The 26705-nt window shown below is 45.9% G+C and overlaps 1 protein-coding gene across 6 annotated transcripts in view; it reads left to right on the plus strand.

Moving 5' to 3' along the window:
• Positions 1-26705, plus strand: part of schip1 (schwannomin interacting protein 1) — a 309670-nt gene that overhangs the window by 265995 nt on the left and 16970 nt on the right. The window contains exon 1 of one of the 6 annotated variants that reach the window (XM_041877830.2): positions 13076-13478. The exons of 4 other annotated variants lie outside the window; for them this stretch is intronic. In XM_041877830.2, the coding sequence (XP_041733764.1) occupies positions 13449-13478 (30 nt within the window). In that variant the 5' untranslated portion in view covers positions 13076-13448. Of the gene's footprint in view, positions 1-13075; positions 13479-23023; positions 23117-26705 lie in introns of those variants that run through there. One more of the 6 variants, XM_041877829.1, reaches the window with a different exon arrangement.

Raw genomic sequence — 26705 nt, forward strand, 5'->3', positions numbered from 1 at the left:
ACGAAGCCACTCCTTCGTTGCCCGGGCGGTGTGTTTGGGATCATTGTCATGCTGAAAGACCCAGCCACGTTTCATCTTCAATGCCCTTGCTGATGGAAGGAGGTTTTCACTCAAAATCTCACGATACATGGCCCCATTCATTCTTTCCTTTACACGGATCAGTCGTCCTGGTCCCTTTGCAGAAAAACAGCCCCAAAGCATGATGTTTCCACCCCCATGCTTCACAGTAGGTATGGTGTTCTTTGGATGCAACTCAGCATTCTTTGTCCTCCAAACACGACGAGTTTAGTTTTTTCCCCACTGTATATCCACAGTAAAACGAGTCCTATATCGACATAACCTAAAAGGCCGCTCAGCAAAGAAGAAGCCACTACTCCAAAACCGCCATAAAAAAGTCTGACTACGGTTTGCAACTGCACATGGGGACAAAGATCGTACTTTTTGGAGAAATGTCCTCTGGTCTGATGAAACAAATATAGAACTGTTTGGCCATAATGACCATCGTTATGTTTGGAGGAAAAAGGGGCAGGCTTGCAAGCCGAAGAACACCATCCCAACCGTGAAGAACGGGGGTGGTAGCATCATGATGTGGGGGTGCTTTGCTGCAGGAGGGACTGGTGCACTTCACAAAATAGATGGCATCATGAGGAAAGAAATTATGTGGATATATTGAAGCAACATCTCAAGACATCAGTCAGGAAGATAAAGCTTGGTCGCAAATGGGTCTTCCAAATGGACAATGACCCCAAGCATACTTCCAAAGGTGTGGCAAAATGGCTTAAGGACAACAAAGTCAAGGTATTGGAGTGGCCATCACAAAGCCCTGACCTCAATCCTATAGAACATTTGTGGGCAGAACTGAAAAAGCGTGTGCGAGCAAGGAGGCCTACAAACCTGACTCAGTTACACCAGCTCTGTTAGGAGGAATGGGCCAAAATTCACCCAACTTATTGTGGGAAGCTTGTGGAAGGCTACCCAAAACGTTTCACCCAAGTTAAACAATTTAAAGGCAATGCTACCAAATACTAATTGAGTGTATGTAAACTTCTGACCCACTGGTAATGTGATGAAAGAAATAAAAGCTGAAATAAATCATTGTCTCTACTATTATTCTGACATTTCACATTCTTAAAATAAAGTGGTGATCCTAACTGACCTAAAACAGGGAATTGTTATTAGGATTAAATGTCATGAATTGTGAAAAACTGAGTTTAAATGCATTTGGCTAAGGTGTATGTAAACTTCCGACTTCAACTGTATATAGAACCACAAGCAAAACACTGGGGAATGATGATAGATTAGAGGGAAAGATAGAGAGGTGGAAAAAGAGGTATAGAATGAAAGTTGGAGGAAGACTGGGAAGAGTGGTAGTGCAGGGCAGTGATGAGAGAGAGAGAGAGAGAGAGAGAGAGAGAGAGCTCATGGGTTCCTGAGTTCGGCAAAAAGATAGAATTAGAGTTGGATAAATGTAGATAAACTACGCCTTCACTATGGTGAATCACTAAAACAATACAACAATACACTACAGAAAAAGAAGGAACAGCACGCAGAAATCAGCTCAATGTAATTGAAGAATCCATAGAATCTAACCACATCTGGGAAAATTGGAAAACTCTAAACAAACAACAACACGAAGAGTTATCTATCCAAAATGGAGATGTATGGATAAACCACTTCTCCAATCGTTTTGGCTCTATAACAAAGAACAAACAGCAAAAACATATACATGGTCAAATACAAATCTTAACTATTAAAGACTACCAGAACCCACTGGATTCTCCAATTACATTGAATGAACTACAGGACAAAATACAAACCCTCCAACCCAAAAAGGCCTGTGGGGTTGATGGTATCCTAAATGAAATGATAAAATATACAACTTAAACTCTTTAACATCATCCTCAGCTCTGGCATATTCCCCAATATTTGGAACCAAGGACTGATCACCCCAATCCACAAACATGGAGACAAATTTAACCCCAATAACTACCGTGGGATATGCGTCAACAGCAACCTTGGGAAAATACTCTGCATTAACATTAACAGCAGACTCATACATTTCCTCAGCGAAAACAATGTACTGAGCAAATGTACCAAATTACCGTACGACAGACAATGTATTCACCCTGCACACCCTAATTGACAAACAAACAAACCAAAATAAAGGCAAAGTCTTCTCATGCTTTGTTGATTTCAAATAAGCTTTCGACTCAAGTTGGCATGAGGGCCTGCTATACAAATTGATGGAAAGTGGTGTTGGGGGAAAAACATACGACATTATAAAATCCATGTACACAAACAACAATTGTGTGGTTAAAATCGGCAAAAAACACACACATTTCTTTCCACAGGGCCAGGGGGTGGACAGGTATGCAGCATAAGCCCCACCCTCTTCAACATATATATCAACGAATTGGCGAGGGCACTAGAACAGTCTGCAGCACCTGGCCTCACCCTACAAGAATCTGAAGTCAAATGTCTACTGTTTGCTGATGATCTGGTGCTTCTGTCCTCAACCAAGGAGGGCCTACAGCAGCACCTAGATCTTCTGCAAATAGTCAGGGTAGCCATGATTAGCTGTTCAGGAATCTTATGGCTTGGGGGTAGAAGCTGTTAAGAAGCCTTTTGGACCTAGACTTGGCGCTCCGGTACCGCTTGCCGTGCGGTAGCAGAGAGAACAGTCTATGACAGGGTTCTTCAATTCCGGTCCTGGAGGGCCGAAACACCTCTGTTTTTCATCCTCTCCTTCTAATCAGGGGCTAATTCAGACCTGGGACACCAGGTGAGTGCAATTAACTACCAGGTAGAAATAAAAAACAGAATTGTTTCAGCCCTCCAGGACCGGAATTGAAGAACCCTGGTCTATGACTAGGGTGGCTGGAGTCTTTGACAATTTTTAGGGCCAGTTGCCAGGACCACGAATACAAATTCCATCTAGACACCGTTGCCCTAGAGCACACAAAAAACGATACATACCTCAGCCTAAACATCAGCGCCACAGGTAACTTCCACAAAGCTGTGAACGATCTGAGAGACAAGGCAAGAAGGGCCTTGTATGCCATCAAAAGGAACATAAAATTCGACATACCAATTAGGATCTGGCTAAAAATACTTGAATCAGTTATAGGACCCATTGCCCTTTATGGTTGTGAGGTCTGGGGTCCACTCACCTACCAATAATTCACAAAATGGGACAAACACCAAATTGAGACTCTGCATGCAGAATTCTGCAAAACTATCCTCTGTGTACAACGTAAAACACCAAATAATGCATGCAGAGCAGGAGTAGGCCAATACCCGCTAATTATCAAAATCCAGAAAAGAGCCGTTATATTCTACAACCACCTAAAAGGAAGCGATTCCCAAACCTTCCATAACAAACCCATCACCTACAGAGAGATTAACCTGAAGAAGAGAAATACAAACACAAACAGACCCCACAGAGTCCCAGGACAGCAACACAATTAGACCCAACCAATTCATGAGAAAACTAAAAGATAATTACTTGACACATTGGAAAGAATTTACAAAAAAATCAGAACAAACTAGAATGCTATTTGGCCCTAAACAGAGAGTACACAGTGGCAGAATACCTGACCACTGTGACTGACCCAAAATTAAGGAAATATTTGACTATTTACAGACTCAGTGAGCATAGCCTTGCTATTGAGAAAGGCTGCCGAAGGCAGACCTGGCTCTCAAGAGAAGACAGGCTATGTGCACACTGCCCACAAAATGAGGTGGAAATTGAGCTGCACTTCCTAAGAGAGAGAAAGAGAGAGAGAGAGAGAGAGAGAGAGAGAGAGAGAGAGAGAGAGAGAGAGAGAGAGAGAGAGAGAGAGAGAGAGAGAGAGAGAGAGAGAGAGAGAGAGAGAGAGAGAGAGAGAGAGAGAGAGAGAGAGAGAGAGAGAGAGAGAGAGAGAGAGAGAGAGAGAGAGAGAGAGAGAGAGAGAGAGAGAGAGAGAGAGAGAGAGAGAGAGAGAGAGAGAGAGAGAGAGAGAGAGAGATAGGGCAGCAGAGAGAGAGAGAGGGCAGCAGAGAGAGAGATAGGGCAGCAGAGAGAGAGATAGGGCAGCAGAGAGAGAGAGATGAAGTGGTAGAGAGATAGGGCAGCAGAGAGAGAGAGAGAGAGAGAGAGATGAAGTGGTAGAGAGATAGGGCAGCAGAGAGAGAGAGAGAGAGATTAAGTGGTAGAGAGATAGGGCAGCAGAGAGAGAGATTAAGTGGTAGAGAGATAGGGCAGCAGAGAGAGAGAGAGATTAAGTGGTAGAGAGATAGGGCAGCAGAGAGAGAGATTAAGTGGTAGAGAGATAGGGCAGCAGAGAGAGAGATTAAGTGGTAGAGAGATAGGGCAGCAGAGAGAGAGAGAGAGAGAGAGAGAGAGAGAGATTAAGTGGTAGAGAGATAGGGCAGCAGAGAGAGAGAGAGAGAGAGAGAGAGATTAAGTGGTAGAGAGATAGGGCAGCAGAGAGAGAGAGAGAGAGAGAGAGAGAGAGATTAAGTGGTAGAGAGATAGGGCAGCAGAGAGAGAGAGAGAGAGAGAGATTAAGTGGTAGAGAGATAGGGCAGCAGAGAGAGAGAGAGAGAGAGAGAGATTAAGTGGTAGAGAGATAGGGCAGCAGAGAGTGGATTGGGGTTGGGTGGAGGTATTTGGTGACAAGGTTAAGAGGTGGGAGTGGATAGGCAAGGTACAGGTGGAGGTGGGAGGGAGGGATAGGTCCAGACCAGGGGAGGGCAAGGGGGATTAGGGGTGGGCAGGGCCATGGCCAAGTGCCTGGGCTCCGGTGTCTGGTTCAGCCCCCAAGCGTCTGGGACTCTCCCGAACCCGCCTGTGTGTGTCTGTACCCGCTCCAGCATGCCCGGCCTCCTACACAGCTCTCACACTCCTCACACACTCGCGCTGTGGGCAGACCGTGCTGTCCAGGCTTCAAAGTCGGACCGTTTTCTCTCTCTCTCGCTCTCTCTCCTGCTGTCACTCTACAGATGTTTCTCTTACGGCTTCAAGGTTCTGCCTTTTCTCTACTTTTCCTCTGAGAGATCGCCAGCAGCTGGGAACAATTCTATTTTATTAGTGGAGGAGTTTGCAGCTCAACCTTGGATTCCACACAGCAAGTTGGGCAGTACACTCAGGTAAAAGTCCACACCTGGTCAACTTAGTATAAACATTGTACTTTGGGTTATAACTTGTTCTTTAGATATTTTTGCACACTTTATTGTGCTTATCCTTTGACGAATGGAATTTTCAGTTACTTCAATGTGTTATTGTACATAGAACATGTATTTTTCCATACAGTTTCTTTGTAGATGACTGTAGGTATTACTCTTTCATAGACCCACTTTAGTAATGATACAGCTCAACATTCCATAGCACATACACAGTGAAAGGAAAGCCTGTGTGTTTCACCATAGACCCAGCACAGAGAAAGACCACATGCCTTTCAGTAGCCAGAGGGGTGGTTGTTTTCTCCAGGACTGTCTGCTATGTGGCGTCTAACAAAGAGCAGGTGTGTTCTGGTCTGGAGCGGAGGAGAGGAGAGGAGAGGGGGATGATCCCAGCCATGATGTGTTATTCCTACCTGGGACTCACACTGGTCAGGCTGTTCTCTCTCTGTCTTACTCAGAAACCACCCCTGTCATCACATCATACTTAGATTTCTGCGCTATATTAAGACTACATTGCTACCATACCCTCTTTCATGTGATGTTTCCATCTGAGGTGTTTTGACCTGACTAAGATCCAGTTTGAACCAATACATTGTGACAATACGGCAACGTTGTAACTATGTGGTAATATAGTCAGTCAGGCTCTGTCCTCTCTTCTCTGTTCTCTCTGTCTGACAGTCAAGACTTTGCAGTGGACACAATCAGAGGTTTGTTCTGTTCAGCGAGGGGCCCGATTTAGCTGTTGGCCTGGAGCAGTGTTGTCTTGTGGTGGAGGAAATGTGCTTTACGACTAAACATGACAGCTACAACACTGAGTTAGACTGTGTCACAATTACTTGGTTTGTCTGATACTAATGACGTTGTCTCTCATGTGGTTCAGCTCATGTGGTTTGGTCAGGAACCCTATACGGTCATTTAGGTTGTGTGGGCATGTTTTAGGCACCTTAAGAGTTCGTGGTCAAAGAGTGTTTGAATCAGTGGGTGGGGAACTGTGCTGTGGTCCAGCTCTTCTAGCATGACCATGTGTCTGACATCACAGCCACCATCTCTCAGTCACACACACATCTGGCCCAGACATTTACATACAAACTTTCACTGATACAATATATAGTATAGAGGGAGCAGAAAACTGTTCACACCACACACACACACACACACACACACACACACACACACACACACACACACACATACAGCACAACACATGGAAACAAAGAAGTTGCAGGAAAGTTGCTGGGTCATCAGGTTTGGGTCTGGTGTAAGCGACTAGACAGGACTGGCACAGGAAACACACACAATCACATCTGCTCTCAATAGATGTCAAAGTGCAGTACTATCAGTGACGGTCTCGATGACCCCACCTAGTAATGACATCCTAACAAACACACACACATTCACAGCTTGACTGCTCTTCCCTCCCTTCTACATTCAATCAATCTCCCTGGGCATCAGTTCAGTGTACACCACATAGCCTAGATAGATGAATGTTTATATATCACCTGGATAAGCAGTTAGACCCAAGTATAGACCACCTATAGAGATGAGTATAGACCACCTATAGAGATGAGTATAGACCACCTATAGAGATGAGTATAGACCACCTAGCTGTGTAATCTCTGACCCTACCAGATGTCTGTGACCAGACATACAGTGTTGGGTTGAAGGTCAGGGCAGAGCAGGACAATCCCTACACCTAACCCTGAGAGGAATGGTATGTCCTCTCCTGTGGGGATGATGTCATGGTGTGATGTCTTCAAGGCAAGCCAACTGCAGGACGGAGGCCCGGTCGGTGTGGATGGAGACGGCAACGTTGGAGACATAGGGAGTGTGGGTAGAGATAGATGGCAATGACTGTGTTGGAAAGGGATAGCCCAGAGCTACGCATACCATCAGTGTCTCTCAGCGTGCACATGCACACACACACACACACCCTTCCTCTGAGTTAGTCACTGTGAGTCACTGAGCTCCTAGAGAGAGCAGAGAGGTGTGGAGCTGTTCGCTTAAACGTCTATATGTAAATATACAGTACAAACTACCAGCATCGCCATCAGAGAAATGCCTACCTTTTTACTAACCTCTCACCTACCCTTGACCCAATGTATTGTAACTAGATCATCTACCCTACTGTATACTCTCCCTCCAGCCAAATACCCTTTACCCCAGCCCCCACTTTTCCTCCAGTTCCATACTGTTTTCCACCTGGTTCTCTCCCCCTCCCTGTCTCCCCCTCTCCCCCTCCCTGTCTCGCCCTTTCTCCCAGTTCTGTTCCTGGCTAATTGTCTTTTTCCTCAAGCTGTCAGAGTACATTACGGCCCACTGTTCTCAGAACAACCAGAATACAGCAGGAGACCATTTTCTCTTCATCCCCCGCCTCCCCCTCTACCCCCTAAGAAAACGTGGGCTGGGGGGATAGAAGGGCGGAGGGGCTGAGAGTGGCAGAGCGTGGTGCGGAGGAAATTGGGATTTATGTTACTGTTAAGAGCAGGGTTATAGCTCTGTGTCACTCAACGTTCTGCACAGTCACTGCAGACCAGCAAGAGAGAGATGGAGAGAGCGAGAGTACTGTTTTACAGCTTGAACGAGAGAGGGAGGGACCATAGAATAACATCACATGCTATAGCTTTATAGCATGGGAAATGAAAGAGCAAGGCCCTATAGCTTTATAGCATGGGACAAGAAAGAGCAAAGCAGAGGGAGAGAATGGCAGAATGGTTTTAGCTCAAAGAGGGAGTTGAAACAGCCATCCATCACCTTGCTGTCAGTGGGTATAACACTAGAATAAAGGGCACAGTGGTTTGGTTGTGTTTGCTCTCTCTCTCTCTCTCTCTCTCTCTCTCTCTCTCTCTCTCTCTCTCTCTCTCTCTCTCTCTCTCTCTCTCTCTCTCTCTCTCTCTCTCTCTCTCTCTCTCTCTCTCTCTCTCTCTCTCTCTCTTTCTCTCTCTCTCTTTTTCTCTCTCTCTTTCCATCCCTCCTCTATGTGCAACCATGGGTGGGGCGCGGCGGCGCTGTTGAATTGGTGGGGTTGTCTGTGTGTGTGTATGTGTCTGAGCTGAGGTGGGCTGAGGACCGGGCACTAGGCAGGGCCTCCCAACTGGGTCTGTTTATATCAGGCTAAAAATAAAAGGCCTGTTCAGAGCAGACACGCACACAGAGACTCTATCGCTGCCAGAATTCATTGCTAACGCAGGGCAACTCTTTAAAGAGACGGTGTCCTTTTCTTGCGCACAAACTCATGAGATGTTTTCTTTCTGTCTATCTCTCTCTCAACAAGATCTCACAGTTTCCCTTCGAAATTCGACGCATTATGGATGGTCTATTTTTTACACATTCTTTCCGCGTGGTTACAGGGTTAATTGCGCGTGGTCACAGGGTTAAAACAGAAACAACTTAAAGGGTGTTCTGGGGGAGGTGTGGCAGGTAATCTGGGGGACCATGAACCTTTAAGCTCCCACTTCCCTATTGTAGGATGGTTATTTGTAACGGCTGTCAATGGTATTACATGCCTACAATTGAACAAGCTCTCTCGCTCTCTCTCTCTCTCGCTCTCACTCTCGCTCTCTCTCGCTCTCTCTCGCTCTCTCGCTCTCTAACTCTCTCGCTCTCGCTCGCTCTCTCTCGCTCACTCGCTCGCTCTCTCTCTCGCTCTGTCTGTGACTGTTTCTGTTCTTTCGTCATCTCTCTCTCTCTCTCTCTCTCTCTCTCTCTCTCTCTCTCTCTCTCTCTCTCTCTCTCTCTCTCTCTCTCTCTCTCTCTCTCTCTCGCTCGCTCGCTCGCTCTGTCTGTGACTGTTTCTGTTCTTTCGCCCTCTCCCTCCCTGTGTGTGACAGCATGTGAATGAGGCTCGTAGCCAGGCCATGGGGAGAGCTTCATCTGTCACTACCACACTGAACACACAGAGCAGATGCACTGTAGCCCTGATATACCCTCAACATGACTATACAGCTTGTTGACTGGAAAGAGACATTCTGACAGACTGGCACCCAGGCTATACAGACTGACTATACACCCAGGCTATACAGACTGACTATACACCCAGGCTATACAGATTTACAAGACCACTCTGACCCTTACTCCTCAAAACATGACTAAACAGGGAGTTTACAGGGACACTGGGAGATTCTCAATTGGTTTTGCTAACTCCTCCATCCTTTCCTCGCCTCTTTTTGAAAAAGGTCAACGATAGTCGAGGAGAGGAGGGGATGAGAGGAAACGTGGAAACAAATGTGCTTGTATGAAATGAGACTCTCTCTCCACTCGCGTCATCAGGCAAATGACATGTACAGGGGTGGAATCCAAAAATAAATGTGTAAAGTGATCAAAACAAATGTAGCTAGTTGTGGCAGACATTTTATAGATAAAACACTAAGTAGCTTATGGTTTTTAAATGTGTGCATCCTTTTCTCCTTCGAGAAAACAACAGCTGATTCAAAGGGGGTGTGGCGGATTATAGAACACTTATGAGCTAGCTACCTGCTGCGAGAGGTATCCTCTGTCAGAGTAGGTAATCGAGGAGGTGAGCAGCCTCCTTTGTTCGTCTACTAACGAATTGAAACTCTCCTCGACCACTCAACCACTTATCGGTTTTTGGGTCACGGAGGAGCGAGGACGGAGGAGTTGAGGACAGTCTTTTGCCCAAATGAGAATCTCCTAAAGCAATCACTGTAGCCCACTTCTAACAACATAACAAACCCACAACTGCTAATGAGGAAAAAAAAATTATATTATTTTATCAGATGGATCTATTATATGTCCAATTGTGCCAACTTCATGTATAGTGTCTCTCCCAGAGACATACACATTGAGATCAATGATCTCTCCTCTATAGTCCTAGCCAGGCTGTAACTGAAGCCACATGATCAGAGAGAGTGAGAGCAAGAGAGAGAGGGAGCGAGGGAGAGAGGGAGAGAGAGACTTCATTACTGAGGGGAGTCTCAGTCAGGCTCCTCTCCTCCTGCTGAGACCCACTGGTTAAATATTCAGTGTTTTACGCTGACGGAAAATGTCAGCTCTCTAAAAGCATCTGTGCTCCTCTCATCCAGCTGTGAGGAAGGATGGAGGAAGAGAGGAAGCGAGGGTGGAGGGAGGGTGAAATGGAGAGAGGGTGGAGTGGAGGGAGGGTGGGATGGAGGGAGGGTGAGGTGGAGGGAGGGTGGGATGGAGGGAGGGTGGGATGGAGGGAGGGTGGGAGAGCAAGAAGATGCAAAAGGAGATAAACAAAGAAAGAGGAAACTTCGTTCAATAAATGAGTTAGATATGCCATCCATTATGTTATGTGTCTTAATATTGGAACAGCACAGTGATAACCTAGTTATGATCATTACCCTACTAACTCCCAAACCTAACTGGAACCATTAGGTCATATCTGACACTGGATCTGCTAGAGGCAACTGGCGCTGTCCTCTCATCTGGTCCACGATTAGGTCAGATCAGATTGTGGGTATTTCTTATTTCCACTTGCGTGTGTGTATCTGTGCCGCACCCTCAGAAACAGGGACAGCAAATACACACACACACACACACACAGAGAGTGAGTTCTCTGACGTTCATAGACCTCTATATATAGCTGGTCTGTTTTGATGCTGTTTGTTTCTGTGTTGGAGGAGGAGGAGGGATGAGAAGAGAAGAGAGAGGCAGAGGGCTGGGCCTGCTCCCTGGAACTACTCCAACACTCTGACTCCACTGCATTATTCCCCTACACACACACACACACACACACACACACACACACACACACACACACACACACACACACACACACACACACACACTCACACTCACACTCACACTCACACACACACACACACACATAGATGTACACACACTCTCAAAGAGATTAAAACTCACTGTAAACACATACCGTACAGTGCACAGTATGATGATATTCACATATTCTAAATGACTTCTCTTGTGCCCAGGTCTGAAAAGCCACATGGAAATTCTGTAGCAGTTGGAGTCAGAATCTACAGATTATAATCTCTAGATTATAACCTCTATCTGGGCTACTCCCTGTTGATTTGGGATGGGTTGGGCCGTGATCTGCCTGTGTGTGTGTGTGCGTGTGGGCACGCGCGTGTGTGCCTATGTCCGTCCATGAGTGTGTGTGTGCATGTGTGTGTGTTTACAGGTCTCATATGTCGGTGGATGTGCTCTGTGTGTCCACCTTGCCCTTGATTCAGATTCACGAAGCCTTGACAACCAACTGAAGGTCAGCAGGAAGTGTCTGCTACCATGGCGATGGAGGAGAGAGAGGTGGGGCCTGGGTCCTCTCATATCAAAGCATAGCTCAGGGAGCGTGTGTCTGTCCGTGTGTGTGTGTGTGCGTGTGTGTGTTTAGGATTTGTATTCCTACTGTGTGTTATTAGTGTAGTATTGGTATTCTAGAGAGGGAGCAGTGAGCCTTTTGAAGTAGTAAAAGCCAGTCTGATGGTTAATGCTACTGGAATACTGGATCATTCCTTCCTTACTGCACCTGTAGTGTTTCTAATGTAAACCCAGAGGGTCACTGTTAACCCTGTTGACCCTTCCAGACCAGAGTCAACGATCCAGAGCCTGGCCACTCAGATCAGACCAGGAACAACATTGATCTACTTCCAGGTCATTAAACCCTGGACTGGGCTTATCGAGAAACGCCACCACTGCACAACAGAGATCAATAACCGACAGCGAGCGCAATCTCTCAATCACATACACTGTACCAGTGAGGGCATACAGTGTCTATCTCTGGCCGGAGAGAGGATGGAGGGAGGAGGAGAGAGGATGGAGGGAGGAGGAGAGAGGATGGAGGGAGGATGGAGAGAGGATGGAGGGAGGAGGAGAGAGAGATAAATGGATGGATGGAGAAAGTGTTCTGTCCTTCCACACAGTAGCCAAGCTATTGTTTCATCATGGACAACCAATACAAAACAAAAGACTTTGATCTAGAATATTTGTTGAATGCTCTGCAATCCCTGTGGCATAGCAGACATGCTTATTTAGTGAGAGTGTTGTCCCTTTCATGCCATTGACTTGTCAGGGACAGAGAGATGGAGAAACACAAAGAGATGGAGGGAAAGAGGGAAAGGTAGAGAGAGAAGGGTTCATCCAGGGCAGGGTGGCCTTCCGTGCTGGTGGATTATAGCGAGGCCATCTGTTCCAGAGAGATTATAATCCTGTACCAGGGGGACCGGGAGAGGGAGAGGGACGGAGAGGGACAAAGGGACAGAGGGAGAGAGGGACAGAGGGACAGAGGGAGAAGGGAGAAGGAGCTACGCACTAACAGACACACATTCTGTTATACTCATACGCACCAACGCTGAGAAAATGGTAAACTATTCACAAGTAGTGAAAACCTATTAATATGAATATGATGTGCTGCTTGGCATTAGTCATACATTCAAACAGTTTTTCATTTTTAAAGGCGCCCTGTAGACTTTTTATACTCCCCAAATACTAATAATTAGGTCATAGATAAAAGTATAGGAAGTGTATTACTCAGCAGAGTATGGAAAATACCCATATCTCACCAAAAGGACTGCTTATAGTTGAGATAGTCATCTTCAAATTGCAACCATTAAGATAGTGTCATAGCACTCAGAGAAGATTTAGGGATTGAGATGAAAGGGTTTTTGGTATGGGAGTCACTTCTCTTCCTCCCCTCTCTCACCCTTCTTCTTCCCCCTTTCTTTTTCTTTCTTCCCCTCCTCCCCCTTTTTCTCTCTCTCTCTGTGGGACGTTTCCACCTCGGTGCTCTAGCTCTGTAGACTAGTGGAAGGTCACCTCCCCCTCTGATCCCTCCCCCCGCCCCCCTGTCTCCCCCCACCCTGTTCTATCACGCCATTGGCTGACTGTGTCTGTGCTGAGTCAGTCTGCCCCTTCCCCGTTCCGGCAGGGAGAGAGACAGCCACGAATTCACTCTCCCTTTCTGTTTCTCCTCCTCTTTCTCACTCCCCTCCCTTTTTTTAGTTCTCCCCCTCCCTCTCTTTTGGAAAAGAAGTGATCAGACCTTACCCTTCTCTCAGACAGACAGAGCGACAGAGAGAAAAAGAGAGAGGACACTACAGAGGAGAAGAGCAGCCTTATCAGTAGCAGCAGGATCAGTAGAGAGTGAGACCAGAACACAGACATACAGTCAGTCTATCTTTCTCTCTGGTCTCTCTTTCCGGATTGGGGCTGGATCTCTCCCCCCTCTCCTCCCCCTGTGTCTCAGCCGGAAAACCGCAGCAGCTTTTGGAATCCTCTCCCAATCCCATTCCCGTTGTCATTCCCGAGGCGCAGCCAGCCTGCACCTGTCTAGGATGCTGTGAAGGATGGTTCACCAGGAAAACTGTTCTCACCAGGTAAGACAGGACACTGACTAAGGCTAGATAGGGCTAGTGCTGAGGCTAGCTGGGGCTAGTGCTGAGGCTAGCTGGGACTAGTGCTGAGGCTAGCTGGGACTAGTGCTGAGGCTAGCTGGGACTAGTGCTGAGGCTAGACAGAGAGCTGTTAGTACAGTAGAGGATGTGTTATGTTAGCGGTTGTGGAGCAGGCAGGCAGGTCAGGGCTTCGCTGCTCTGGGGTTGAGCTTGCCCCTCCAGGGGAGACGATACTGCAGTAGGACTGGTATGTGTGTGTGTGTGGTCCCAAAGGTTTCCATCATGTAATACTGACTGACTGTCATTAGTGGTTGTCGTATCTTGCAGGGGTTTGTGTGTCATGGCTGTCAGGCACATCCCAGTGGGGGTTGGTGTTTGTATTATGGGATGGGTCTTGGAATCGAATGACTAGGGCAGTTGCTAAGCACACATTTAACTTCAGGGAGTAATGTCCCTCCTCCTCCCCTCTCCCCTGGGCTCAGCCTGATCAATAGATGTCTGGGAAGGGCGAGATGTTTCTGTCTCTCTATCTCTTTTTGTCTGTATCTGTGTGTGTGTGTGTGTGTGTGTGTGTGTGTGTGTGTGTGTGTGTGTGTGTGTGTGTGGGACGTGTTAAACTATACTTGTGGTGACCAGGGTTAATGTTAGGTTTTTGGGTTAAGGTTAGGGTTAGGGTAAGGGTATGGGTTAGGGTTAGGTTTAGTGTTAGGGGTTAGGGAAAATAGGATTTTGAATGGGACTGAATTGTATGTCCCCACAAGGTTAGCTGCGCAAGACAGTGTGTGTGTGTGTGTGTGTGTGCATAACATATTTAAGTGTTTAAGTTTATTGTCATGTGTTTTATTGAGTATATGCTTGAGATGTAATGTGTTTATTGCACACTGTAGTGCAAAACAGCCAGTAAATGTAAAAGTGTGTGTGACGTGAGAGAGTGCGTGGGTGGGTGGATTGGAAATGGCATCTCCAGACTGCGACAGAAGTGTCCCACTTTACTTAATGAGGAATGGGAGGAATGATTAGATGAGTGCAGTGTTAAAGTAGTGCAGTACATCAGAGCTTTACCTTCCTCATACCGAGAATAAAGACAACATGCCTGTAATGCAGGGAGAGGAGGAGGAGGAAGATGGTACGTAGATGGAAAAATATAATGGAGACGATGGAGGAGTGGAGAGGAGTGCAGCAATGAAGGAGGTGAAACAGGAGGAGTAGAGGGGGAGAAGGAGGTGGGTCTTGGATGAATGGAGAGGTAAAAGGGAGGAAGAGGAGGATTTGACAAAGAGGAAAACGTGAGGGAGGGAGAATAGAGGAGGAGGAGAAAGGAATGAGGTGGTGGTTAAGAACAAGATAGTTTGAGAAGAGAAAGGTATTCAGAGAAGGAGGTGGAGAAGGAGGAATAGAAGGAGAGGAAGGAGTAGAGAGGGTGGAGGAAGAGATGGTGGAGGAGTAGAGAGGGAGGAGGAAGAGAGGGAGGAGGAAGAGAGGGAGGAGTAGAGCTGTGTGTGTGGGCCTCTCCTCTGACTGTCCCTGGTACTGTAAGAAACCATACTGGCCAGTGAAGGCATCTCCACAGCTGCACTGATCTGCTCAATTGATCGTTACATGACGTTACACACTGAGCTAAGAGCTGATCCACAGTCAGTTTAGTCTGCTACCTTCTAATGTTTGGGATAAGGATAGAGGAAGTGTAAGCTGATTCCAGATCAGTGATTATGGGGGTTCTATCCTCAGAGCAGTGAACAGTTATGCGTTGTTAATCCCCCATGTGGCGCACATCACAGCAGTGTGTGCATGCGTGTGTGTGTGTGTGTTGTATAATGGGATAAGGATTTCCTCAGTAAGTATGCCATGTTTATTTGGAGATAAAAGATAGATTAAGAAATGGAGGGGAGAAGAGGGGGAACCGAGGGGGAACAGACAAGAGAAGCCAGAGGGACTGCAGAGTAAAAACAGATGAAAGAAAAATATGAAAAAGAAACAGAAGAAGAGGAATAAGCAGAGAGAGAGAGATGAGAGTGGCACACAGTTAAAAAACTATACAAACAGAAATAAAGAGATAAAGAGAGATACAGAGCGGAAATAGAGAGAGAGAGACTGATCAAGAGAGAAAGAGAGGTACTATATATCAAGAGGACTAATGGTGAGACAGAAAGAAGGAGGGAATGAAAGGAGAGATACTGTATATCAAGAGGACTAATGGTGAGACAGAAAGAAGGAGGGAATGAAAGGAGAGATACTGTATATCAAGAGGACTAATGGTGAGACAGAAAGAAGGAGGGAATGAAAGGAGAGAGACTGTATATCAAGAGGACTAATGGTGAGACAGAAAGAAGGAGGGGATGAAAGGAGAGATACTGTATATCAAGAGGACTAATGGTGAGACAGAACGAAGGAGGGATGGAAAGGAGAGATTCTGTATATCCAACAACAGGAAGCAGGTTGTACAGGTGACAACATTTATCAGAATGCTGCAGCCACCACTCTAAAACCCTTGGATGCAGTGCACCATATCGAGCTTCGCAAAGGTGACAGGTTTAATACTCATTACTGCATCTTTTGATTGGCTGGACCTCTCTGCTGCACAAGCTTCATCCAACATATCTCACTTCTCCGCTAAAGTATAAAAATACGAAGCACCAAACCCGCTCACAGGGTTGGTTAACTCTTGAGGTCCCTCGTGTCTCTACCAACCTAGGTAAATCAGCCTTTAGTTTTAATGCCCCCCATGTTTGGAATAATTTACAAACCTCATTACATCTTGAATCCATGGTGCCAATAGGGCAGTTTAGAACGCTGATGAGGGATGAATTCACTGAGGTTTACAAGTGTTTTGGTTGATTGTAATAATGTATTTGTGTTGTTGAAATGTAGTGTATCTGTAACTGTTATATCTTGTAGTTTCTTCTTTGCTGTTTTATTGGATTATCATGTTGATTTGTGAATTGTTTGTTCTCAGGGCACCATTTAGAATGAAGCCCTGGTCTCAATTCGGCTCCCCTGATTAAATTAAAGTGAAATAAATAAATAAAAAATATATGTATGGAAAGAGGGAGAGAGGGATAGAGGAACTGTTAGAGAGAAAGAGAGAGAATGAGTGATAGAATAGAAAGAGAAGGCAGTGTCTGGAACAGAACAGGGGGCTCCAGCTATGATAAGACTAACTCTCTAGAGACCCCTCAATTAGACTGGTTACCAGGCAACCGCCAGCGCCCCTCTCACTAGCCCCATCACACACACACACACACACACACACACACACACATGGAGAGAAAGAGAGGGAGGTAGGAGGAGAGGGTAGAGAGGGGGAAAAGGAGAGATGGCGTGTGAGGGTAGATGAGTGAAAGTGGGAAGAGGACAGAGGACAGAGGAGAGGAAGGAAGAGGGGACGGGGTAGAGACAGAGGGGACAGGAAGTGGTTGTCTCTTCTCTTGTGTCCGTCTCTGTTTGGTTGGTGTTGTTGGTGGTGATGGTGGTGTCTAAGGTGTGGTTCTCAGAGGGGACGGGAGGAGGGGGCATCCTTTCTTCTTCCCTTACTTTCATCTCCTTCTGTTTTGGCTGTTGTTGAGTTGTGTTTTGGAGAGGGGGAGGAGGGCGATAGCAGCATGTGTCCTGTGGTTTTTCGTCTGGGGAGATTGTTGTGCTCCCCTGCTGTTGTCTGGTTTTGTTTTGGATTTATCTCACTGTACGAGGAGGAAGTTCCTTCACAATGTCAGGGACCATTAGCCAATAGGGTCACAGACTGACCTGCAGGTAACCAAATAAGTTACTGTTTGACCCACGGAGGGTCATTGATTACATATTTGTCAGGTCAAGGCAATAATGGGGGAATGGAGATACCTCATCTGCAGCCTACATACCCCATGCCACTCCCTTCTTCACACACACATACACACATACACACATACACACATACACACATACACACGCACACACATACACACATACACACATACACACATACACACATACACACACACACACACACACACACACACACATACACACATACACACATACACACATACACACATACACACATACACACATACACACATACACGGATACTCAATAATAATAATAACTCCCTTGGCCTTAATTATCTAACAGAAGCAGCTAGCGCTAATCTCTGGATCTGTGTTTGTGTTTGTGTGTGTGTGTGTGTGTGTGTGTGTGTGTGTGTGTGTGTGTGTGTGTGTGTGTGTGTGTGTGTGTGTGTGTGTGTGTGTGTGTGTGTGTGTGTGTGTGTGTGTGTGTGTGTGTGTGTGTGTGTGTGTGTGTGTGTGTGTGTGTGTGTGTGTGTGAATGCCCCAGTGAGCTGGGTGGATCAGGCTAGCTGTGAGACCATATTTCTCCCAGCAGTAGCTCTAGGGCAGGGTTGATGGGGAGATGTATCACCCCAGCGTCAGTGTGCCGTCCTGGGCCTCATGACCTGAGCCAAGGACCCTGGAGCTCCAGTTACCCAATCTACTGGGCCAGCTCCCTGGGTAGCAGCGCTGTGTGTGTGGGATCAGAGAGCTCTTTGATCGATTCAGATCATCTCAGTCCTGACTGCAGGGTGTGTGCCTGGTGTGTACGTGTGTGTGTGCCGGGTGTGTGTTAGTGAGAGAAAAAAGAGCTACGTATAGTAGACTGTAGAGCAGTTGCTCATATGAAACGTTATCTGTGGTGTGTTTTCCACTGTGTGGGCTGATGGCTGTTGAATTAGTAATGATGATGAGATACCACTACTGAATCTCACTATACTGACAGATAGTCTATGATGGGGAAGATACTGTGCCTCAGACTAGAAATGGAGCGCTTCTGTTACTCTGTCTCACACAGTCATACAGAAGAGACAACACAGCCTTGTGTGTGTGGGGATGTTTGTTAACAGACTTCCCACTGGGCCCCTGCTCCTTTTTCCACACCAATTTGTTTGGAACACGGGCCATTGCCATGGAGAAATGCACTGGGTTGCTATGACAGCAGTGTTCTTTTCTCCCTCGTCCCAAAATAAAAATAGATCAGAGTCTTGAAGTCTTTCTTGTTGTGGTCAAACTTTAAATTCACTTAGAAATGTGAATTCTAATTTGGGGCAATAAAGTCTCATACACACACACACACACACACACACACACATTTCCTGTCTCCTCTATGGCTGTGAACTCGGATACCAGGCCTATTGGAGGTGCCAGGAGCCTTCTCTCCCACAGTCCCCTCTATTCTACTGGAACAATGCACTTCTCTTTCTCCTTCACTCTCTCTCTCTCTCTCTCTCTCTCTCTTCCTTTCTCTCTCTCTTCCTTTCTAGCTCAGCTGACCTCACAATTGAGTCATTGTCAACAGCAGAAATAGTAACTTTTAGAAGATGACCTGGCCTTGTGTCTCTCTGTGGGTTGTCAGCCATTCAGTAGATGTCTCTATGCTCTTTGATGTCTTCTTCTATTCATTCTGCTGTTCTGTCTATGCTTTTCAGGAGGAGAGTGAGACAATGCTTTGACCTTGAGCTGAGACTGACGTAATGGGAGTATAATCTGTGTGTTTATCTTTTCTAGTCACGATCGTCCCCGTGTAACCTTCGTCTTCCTCCCCTCTACCTGCCTCCCCCTGTCCCTCCCTTCCCCTCTACCTCCATGTTCCTCCCTCCCCCTCTACCTCCCTGTTCCTCCTTCCCCCTCTACCTCCCTGTTCCTCCCTCCCCCTCTACCTCCCTGTTCCTCCCTCCCCCTCTACCTCCCTGTTCCTCCCTTCCCCTCTACCTCCCTCCCCCTCTGAGTCAGCGATGAGGTGATATCACCTCTAGTATGAAGTCAGCCTCACTAATGATCACAGAGCCTGGGCGTCCTCAGTTCATGATGTGGAGGGTTCAGAAGGGGTCAGTGTTTACCAATATACAACCCTCTGCAGTACTGGGAGTGTGTTTGTCTGCACGTTACTGTGCGTTTCAGATTGTGTATAAGTGTGTGTGTGTGTGTGTGTTGTATTGTCAAGGTCCCGGTGTAGGCAGATATAGGAGATAGCCAGATAAGTCATTCTGCTTTACCCATAATCCCCTGGGATCAGCACTGAATCAGACCCACTCCATATCCTGTCATCCAGCCTTGTGTTCATGTGGGTTTCTGTTTGCTTGTATGTGTGTGCACATATCTGTGTACCTGTATGCACAAAATGACTTTGCTTCCGTGTGTATGTTTGATTGTTGTTTAAGTGTGTGTGTTTGAGTGTGTATTTGTGTGTGTCTGCATGTGTGCGTGCGTGTGTGTGTGTTATAATGCATGCTGTCATGCTGATACGTTATTCCACTGGCGTACATCACACAGTTCTTCAAAGGGAATTCAAACTGTTTCATGTTGCGATTTAGAATCCCTTATTGTCACTCTTCCTTTATGTGTGTGTGTGTGTGTGTGTGTGTGTGTGTGTGTGTGTGTGTGTGTGTGTGTGTGTGTGTGTGTGTGTGTGTGTGTGTGTGTGTGTGTGTGTGTGTGTGTGTGTGTGTGTGTGTGTGTGTGTGTGTGTGTGTGTGTGTGTGTGTGTGTGTGTGTGTGTTTGTATGTGTGTGTGTGTGTGTGTACAGCAGATGAGACATTGTGACTCATATCCATCAAAATCACTTTATATTCAGCCTCCCTCCCTCCTTTTCTCTTCTCATCTCTCTTTTCCTCCTTCTCTGTCCTTTGTGCCCCTTCTTTCATTTCCTTATCACGTGTGTGTGTGTGTGTGTGTGTGTGTGAGTATGTTTGACTGTGTTTGTACATCCCCTCCATGTGGAAGTCTGCGTGCACAGTATGTGTGTATTAACTAAGGCTGTGGCAGTCACGAAATTTCGTCAGCCGGTGATTGTCAAGCAAATAACTGTCAGTCTCACGGTAATTGACCGTTAATTAACATAAACACATTTAGCATCTCCTGGCTTCCACACATAGCCTACAAGCCATTTTAAAAAGTATAATAAATCCGTGTAATATAGCCTACATCTTCACAATAAATCCATTATTAAAAATTAAAAATGTATTTGGCCACTTTAGTTGTGATACAAACATTAAAACATATAGGCCTATGGGCTAGGCTACATGAGGTGTGCGACTATGATTCGAAAAAAGTTGGGGAAAAAAGGCATTGTTTCTTATGATGGGCATCATTCACAAGTGTTAATATATAATTCACAAGTGATAGGCTAATATTGTCACCCATCAGACTATTCTTGATTTAATCTTGTCTTTACATATACTAAATAATATGTGTGACATTTGTTTTGATTTAGAATGGACCATTATCATGCACCTGTATCGAAACGGGGGCAGCGGGAAAAAATACATGTCATCTATGCACTTAAATAGAAAATGGAGGACGCTTTTCCCTGTGGTTTATTTTCATGCCAGCCAGGTAGGCTATACTCCTGATGTAAATATAAGCAATGTGCTTAATATTAGGAAAGTAGAGAAATAAATATAGTAGGCCTAGCCTATAGAAAGCTGATGGGATCCTCCTATTTTTATTAGCCGCCATCACTCTGTTTTCTAACACAATTGCATAGCCTATAGAAATGTTGCGCAACATGAGCTCATGGGCTCTCATTAAGTGTTTGATTAGATGTTTGAACACATTTGCATTGATGTCAGAGTGATTAGAGGGACAATAGAGTGCTGAGTACCAGACAGTTAGCAAGTTTGGTAGGCTACTAATGACCAGCAGCAGCATCAGAGCTTGGAGAAGCCTAATTACAGTGACTAAACGGTCACGTGGAATTTGACTGCCTTCATGACTCGTGACCGCCGGTGTGGCGATAATACGGTCACCGCAACAGCCCTAGTATTAACCCAGAATGACCGTTTTTGGGTCAACTTCAGAGCTTCTGCTCTTCTCTATTGTCATAATATGGCACTATGTCATGTTTTAATAGTTTTCCTGCTTCTTGGAAACCATGTGTTTGATCTTTCCACTTATTCCACTCCAGCCATTACCATGTGCCCGTCCTCCCCAATTAAGGTGCCACCAACCTCCTCTGCTGTGGAGAGATTATATTTGAAAATGTAACAAATTGAAGAATGAAATTCAGCTGGTGTTTTATGTTTTTTTTACCTGCCAAATATATCCATGGTCCGGAACTCTACATTCATTTTATTTGATATAACTATTATCCCTCCCTACATCCTCCCATCACTGTGACTTATTGGTTAAAGGAGGTCAGTCAGCACCTGGGAGAGAGAGATAGGTCAGTATGTGAGAGGGGAATCATTTTCTTCAGCTTTCCCAAGCCGAAGAAAGAAGTCAAGGGACGCTCCCTCCTTTGTGTGTGAGGTTCAATTCCAGTCAATTCAGAACGTTAACCAAATTCCAATTCCACATTTGCCTCATTAAAAAGCATTGAAGGAAGTTGGAATTGGAAGTTCTGTGTACTTCCTTAATTGACCCCAACCCTGACACACGCACACACTCTATTGAGCTTGCACAGATGCTGTACACCTGGGGTTTTAGTGTGCTGTCTTATGTTTATGTGTAATTGTATTCCTTCTACTGACTTTATTTTAGTGGGTTGGTCAGACAGTGGTTTTGGATCAGGGTCAACTCTCTATTTTTACCTTGACTGTGAGGGAACAGAACTCCCTCTGTCCTCAGTCTCCTTGTCAGTCATACACACAGACACAAAAACATACACTGACATGCCAACTCAAATATGTAGTGCTGACACTGTATGCATTCCATGTCACACACATACTGTACTGTAGGCCTACTCTCTCATACACACATGCTAGGTTTATATGCATGGAGCAATAGAGTTTGGAAGCTTATGAAGCTTTTTAAGAGGGCACAGTCAAGGACTGTGTGAAGTAACAAACACTGGATGCAGTCAATCACTCACAATCTCTCACTCACACACACTCACACACTCAATCACTCACTCACTCACTCACTCACACAAACACTGAGGTGTCGCTTTCCAAACTGTCCCGGGAGCAGCAGCTGTCCTCACGTTAGGGTGTGAGAGCGGAAAAAACACCAGTGTGTGCCGTCTCTCTCTCGCTCTCTCTCTCTCTCTCTCTCTCTTGCTCGCTCTCTCTCTCCCTCACTCTCCGACTGCCCTGCCCAGAGGATTGAAAGGAGGGTCTAAAGGGGCTCTACCACTGTCCATTATACTCTGGAAGCCCTGAGAAGAGGTAGATCGAGAGAGAGAGAGAGAGAGAGAGAGAGAGAGAGAGAGAGAGAGAGAGAGAGAGAGAGAGAGAGAGAGAGAGAGAGAGAGAGAGAGAGAGAGAGAGAGAGAGAGAGAGAGAGAGAGAGAGAGAGAGAGAGAGAGAGAGAGAGAGAGAGAGAGAGAGAGAGAGAGAGAGAGAGAGAGAGAGAGAGAGAGAGAGAGAGAGGCATGGGTAGAGGGATAACTATGATAACTGTTTTATCCTCTCTCAGCTCTGTGTGGCAGGGTTAGCGTTGGTTCTGAGTGAGGCTAGGTTTCATGTGAACCAGCTCATACTGACCCACTAGCTGGGTGTGTGGTAGAGGGGGAGTGAGAGGGAGGGAGTGAGAGAGACAGAGGGAGGGAGGGAAAGATGAGGGAAGCACTGGATAACATGGACTGTGCTGGAATGGATGATGTCATCTGTCAAGCCTCTGCCCTTTACCTCACTGATGACTACAAACTCAAAGAGGTAAAGGACATAGAAGTCATGTTGCTTGTGGATATTTATCTTTCTGGTATTGTAGTACTGCATGTTTTACCTGTGTAATGGCACTCTTATAAACAGTGTTTGTGTAGTGAACAGAAGGGTCTCTTTTCTTAGGATGATGTCAGGGGTGGAACATGTTGCTAACGGAAAAAATGCTCTTAGTTTCCTTCCTGAGTTTGTGAGTTTGAGTTGTAGATTTGGTGTGACCCCTCCACTCACAACCTCTACAGTCAATGGCTCTGTGTGCAAGGCACCAGTGTGCTGGGACACTGGTATGGTGATGGTGCGTGACGTGTGTAACGTAATGTGAGGATTGTGGATGACATAATGTGGACGTATTGGAGACAATGTAATGCTTAGGTTATTTGGGGTGTAATGTGTTTTTAGTATGTTATGTAATGCTGTGATTATTATTATTATTATAGTGGCATTGGTTCTCATACTGGTTGGGTTTGACAGCAGAACTCTCTAACACACTATGGGTTAATCCTTGGTAATGCTGCCAGTCTCTCTGAAGAGGCAGTGTTGCCCTTTTAAGTCTTTGCTCTCAGATTCCTGTAGCCTCCTGTTGAGGTGTGCCCTCATTGTACTCGCTGGACAAACACACACACCAGCTCACATGTGACTCTCAGGGTTATTGTCCTGGCCAAATCCACTCCATCAATCCACTCCTGCTGCGGTCTGTTCAGAGTGACAGGGCCAGCCTGGCGGTGACCTGTGTTTGAACTGTACCAGGGTTCAGAGGTCAAGTCCCTTATCAGGAGAGGAATGCACCGCTGCATAAACCAGCAGGTCTCACACCTCAGATAGCAGACTTGGAGAGGTTACAGAGACACACACAGACATGCACATACACACTCACACCATTTTGACCTAAGATATCTGAAGGGTTATTAATGGGTAAACTGTAGATACCCAAGGTCCATAGGACAAAAACTTGGATGAAGGTTGATAAAAAACTATGGTTTCCCTAAGAACTTTGCACTGCAAAATAGTGTTTTGAAGTAACTAAGCTCCATAAAGTTTAAGAACACACTCACACACATTCACATTGGACATACTGACCTGATTTGTGTGTTTATGTGTGAGGTCAGCGCTCACGCCTGGTAAACTCCTCATAGTGAATCCATCCTCTGTGCTGACTCTGACCCAGCAACACTACCACGCAGATTGAAACTGCATTACACACAAACTGTCATAATCTTTCTCTCACACATACACTCAATTTGTCTCTTTCTCTTTCACTCACACCAACAACTTTTAAAAAAAGTATTTCCATATTCTCGCTGTATTCTTTGCAGTTTTTGTTTATTTTCTGTCCAACACTCACACACACATACACATACACTCCCTCACACCCTCGTGCTCACGGGACCTGGCGTGTGTGGGTGAACAGGCGGTTCCTGTCTCAGACCATGGTGCAAGGCCAATGGTAAGCCCTCCTCTCCTCCAATGAAAGGCATCCATTGTCCAGAATGAGGGAGCGCTGTGGCGGAAGAATTAAGTAAAGGAGGAAAGAGGGGAAGGAGAGGATGGTAGAGACGGAGGGGAGAGCAGGGGAGGAGAAAAAAATGTCTTATCAATGAGGGTTTTCACAAGAGAAAATTGCTTCTCAAATTTAAGGAAAAACACAATTTAGCACAGTGGTGTTCCTCAAAATCTAATTTAGGAGCTGCGGCACATTTCAAAGGACCAGGAAATTAAGTCATTTATCAGAACTTTGGGGACTGGGGGCGCGTACGACTCTCTGATAGACACACACACATACACACACACATACACACACACAATGTCAAACACTTTGGAGCGGAGGCTTGGCACACAAGGAATTGTGGTAATAACACAGACCATTGCAGGGAATGTTTGTTTCGAGGAGAAGGAGAGGAAAGCTCTGTGACAAATCTTAAATGACTGACATGACTATTGTGGAGAGGAAAGGAGAGAGGTTAAAGTGAAAGAGAGGGGTCCATTTGCTATGCCCACAGTCACAGACATCTATGCGTTGTATTCACCACCTCTTTGAGTGGTTTATGATGCTGCACATGATGATATCTAAACTCTCTCTCACACCTCCATCCATCAGCCCTTACATAGCTTGCTAGTTAGTTAGGGGGCTTAATGTGAAGGAAGGTAGTCCTGTTGGAAGGCAGGTGAGAAATGTGGAGTGGTTCTACTATGGTAGATGTGTTAGGTAGAGGATCATGGTTGTGTTGTTATGCCTAAAGGCATCCGCATGCTTCCCAACCGAAACAGTTTGTGAATATATTATGACAACATTTTGTAACGTTTTGGTCTTCGGCTAGGTTTTGTTTGGCTGTTCGTGCACACAACATTTTTTCCGGAGGCAAGCCGAAGTTCGGTAGCCGAACTATACGCCCCTTCGTCAGTGATTGGTCAACAGTAGGGATTCTTCAATTAAGGGTTTGTTGTCATTCAACGATAGACAACTCGTTTTCATGCACATGTTTGAGAAATACTGCACCAAACATCTTAGTTAGATGTAAAATTGCGCGACTAAGATCTCCTCGGCATATACTTCAAAAGTAATTACAGATTTCTTGTGTTATCTTATATTATTTCTGACTATTTTGAGGAAGTGTATACTGGCTGCGGAGTCTCAAGAGGGACAAACAGTACTATTGCCTCGTTTTTCTCATTTTTAAACAAAGGTCTTTAAGGGAGTATGCGAGGCACGGACGTTCACTTCGCCTAGAGTTCTGCTAGGAGCAAACCGAACCTAGTATGCAGAGGCCTTTAGGGGTGTTTTACAAGCAATTTAGGGCTGTTTACAATAATACACCTAATAGGAATGGTGATGAATATAGGAATGTTGGCTAACCCTATGCAAACACATACAAACACACACACTCACACACACACGAAACAACACACACACTGCCACCTCACCCCACATTACAACCTGACATTCCAATACAAAGACCACCTACCACCTAACATAAGTATCCCCACTACCCATGAGGCTAACATAACAATGCCTACTGTCACTAACACCTCTCTGTTGTAACACAAGAGCCCTTGTCTGTTATTATGGCAATTACTGCAACTCAGGAGCGCCTCCACTCAGCAGTGACACCTGCTGGTCAGACAGGGAACAGCAGCCACTCAGTGTTATAACATGACACTGTGTTGTGTACAGGGAGTTAGAAGGGGTTTGTGTGTGTGCGTGTGTGTGTGTGTGTGTGCTGTCAAACAGACTGTGATTGTTAGTGTCTGAAGAGTGGTAAAGTGATGCTGTTAAGTGTCCTCATCTTGCCTCCCCCAGAACCCCTCGTCACACTCTCTTTCTCTCACTCAGTCACACACACGCAAGCACACAAACGCAATGCTGTGCCAAGCCCCCTCTTGTGGGTGCCAACAGTAGCGGTGTTTCCTGGGCTGTCTGGTGTGGAGAGGGATTATGGTAATGTCGCCATCGAGGAAGGGAGGGAGGGAGGGAGGGAGGGAGGGAGGGAGGGAGGGAGGGAGGGAGGGAGGGAGGGAGGGAGGGAGGGAGGGGGGGAGATAAAGAAAGAGAAAGGGTGAGTTAGTGGAAAAGAGATAGAGGTAAGGA

This window comes from Coregonus clupeaformis, chromosome 6 (genome assembly GCF_020615455.1).
Source record: "Coregonus clupeaformis isolate EN_2021a chromosome 6, ASM2061545v1, whole genome shotgun sequence".
Taxonomy (NCBI): Eukaryota; Metazoa; Chordata; class Actinopteri; order Salmoniformes; family Salmonidae; genus Coregonus; species Coregonus clupeaformis.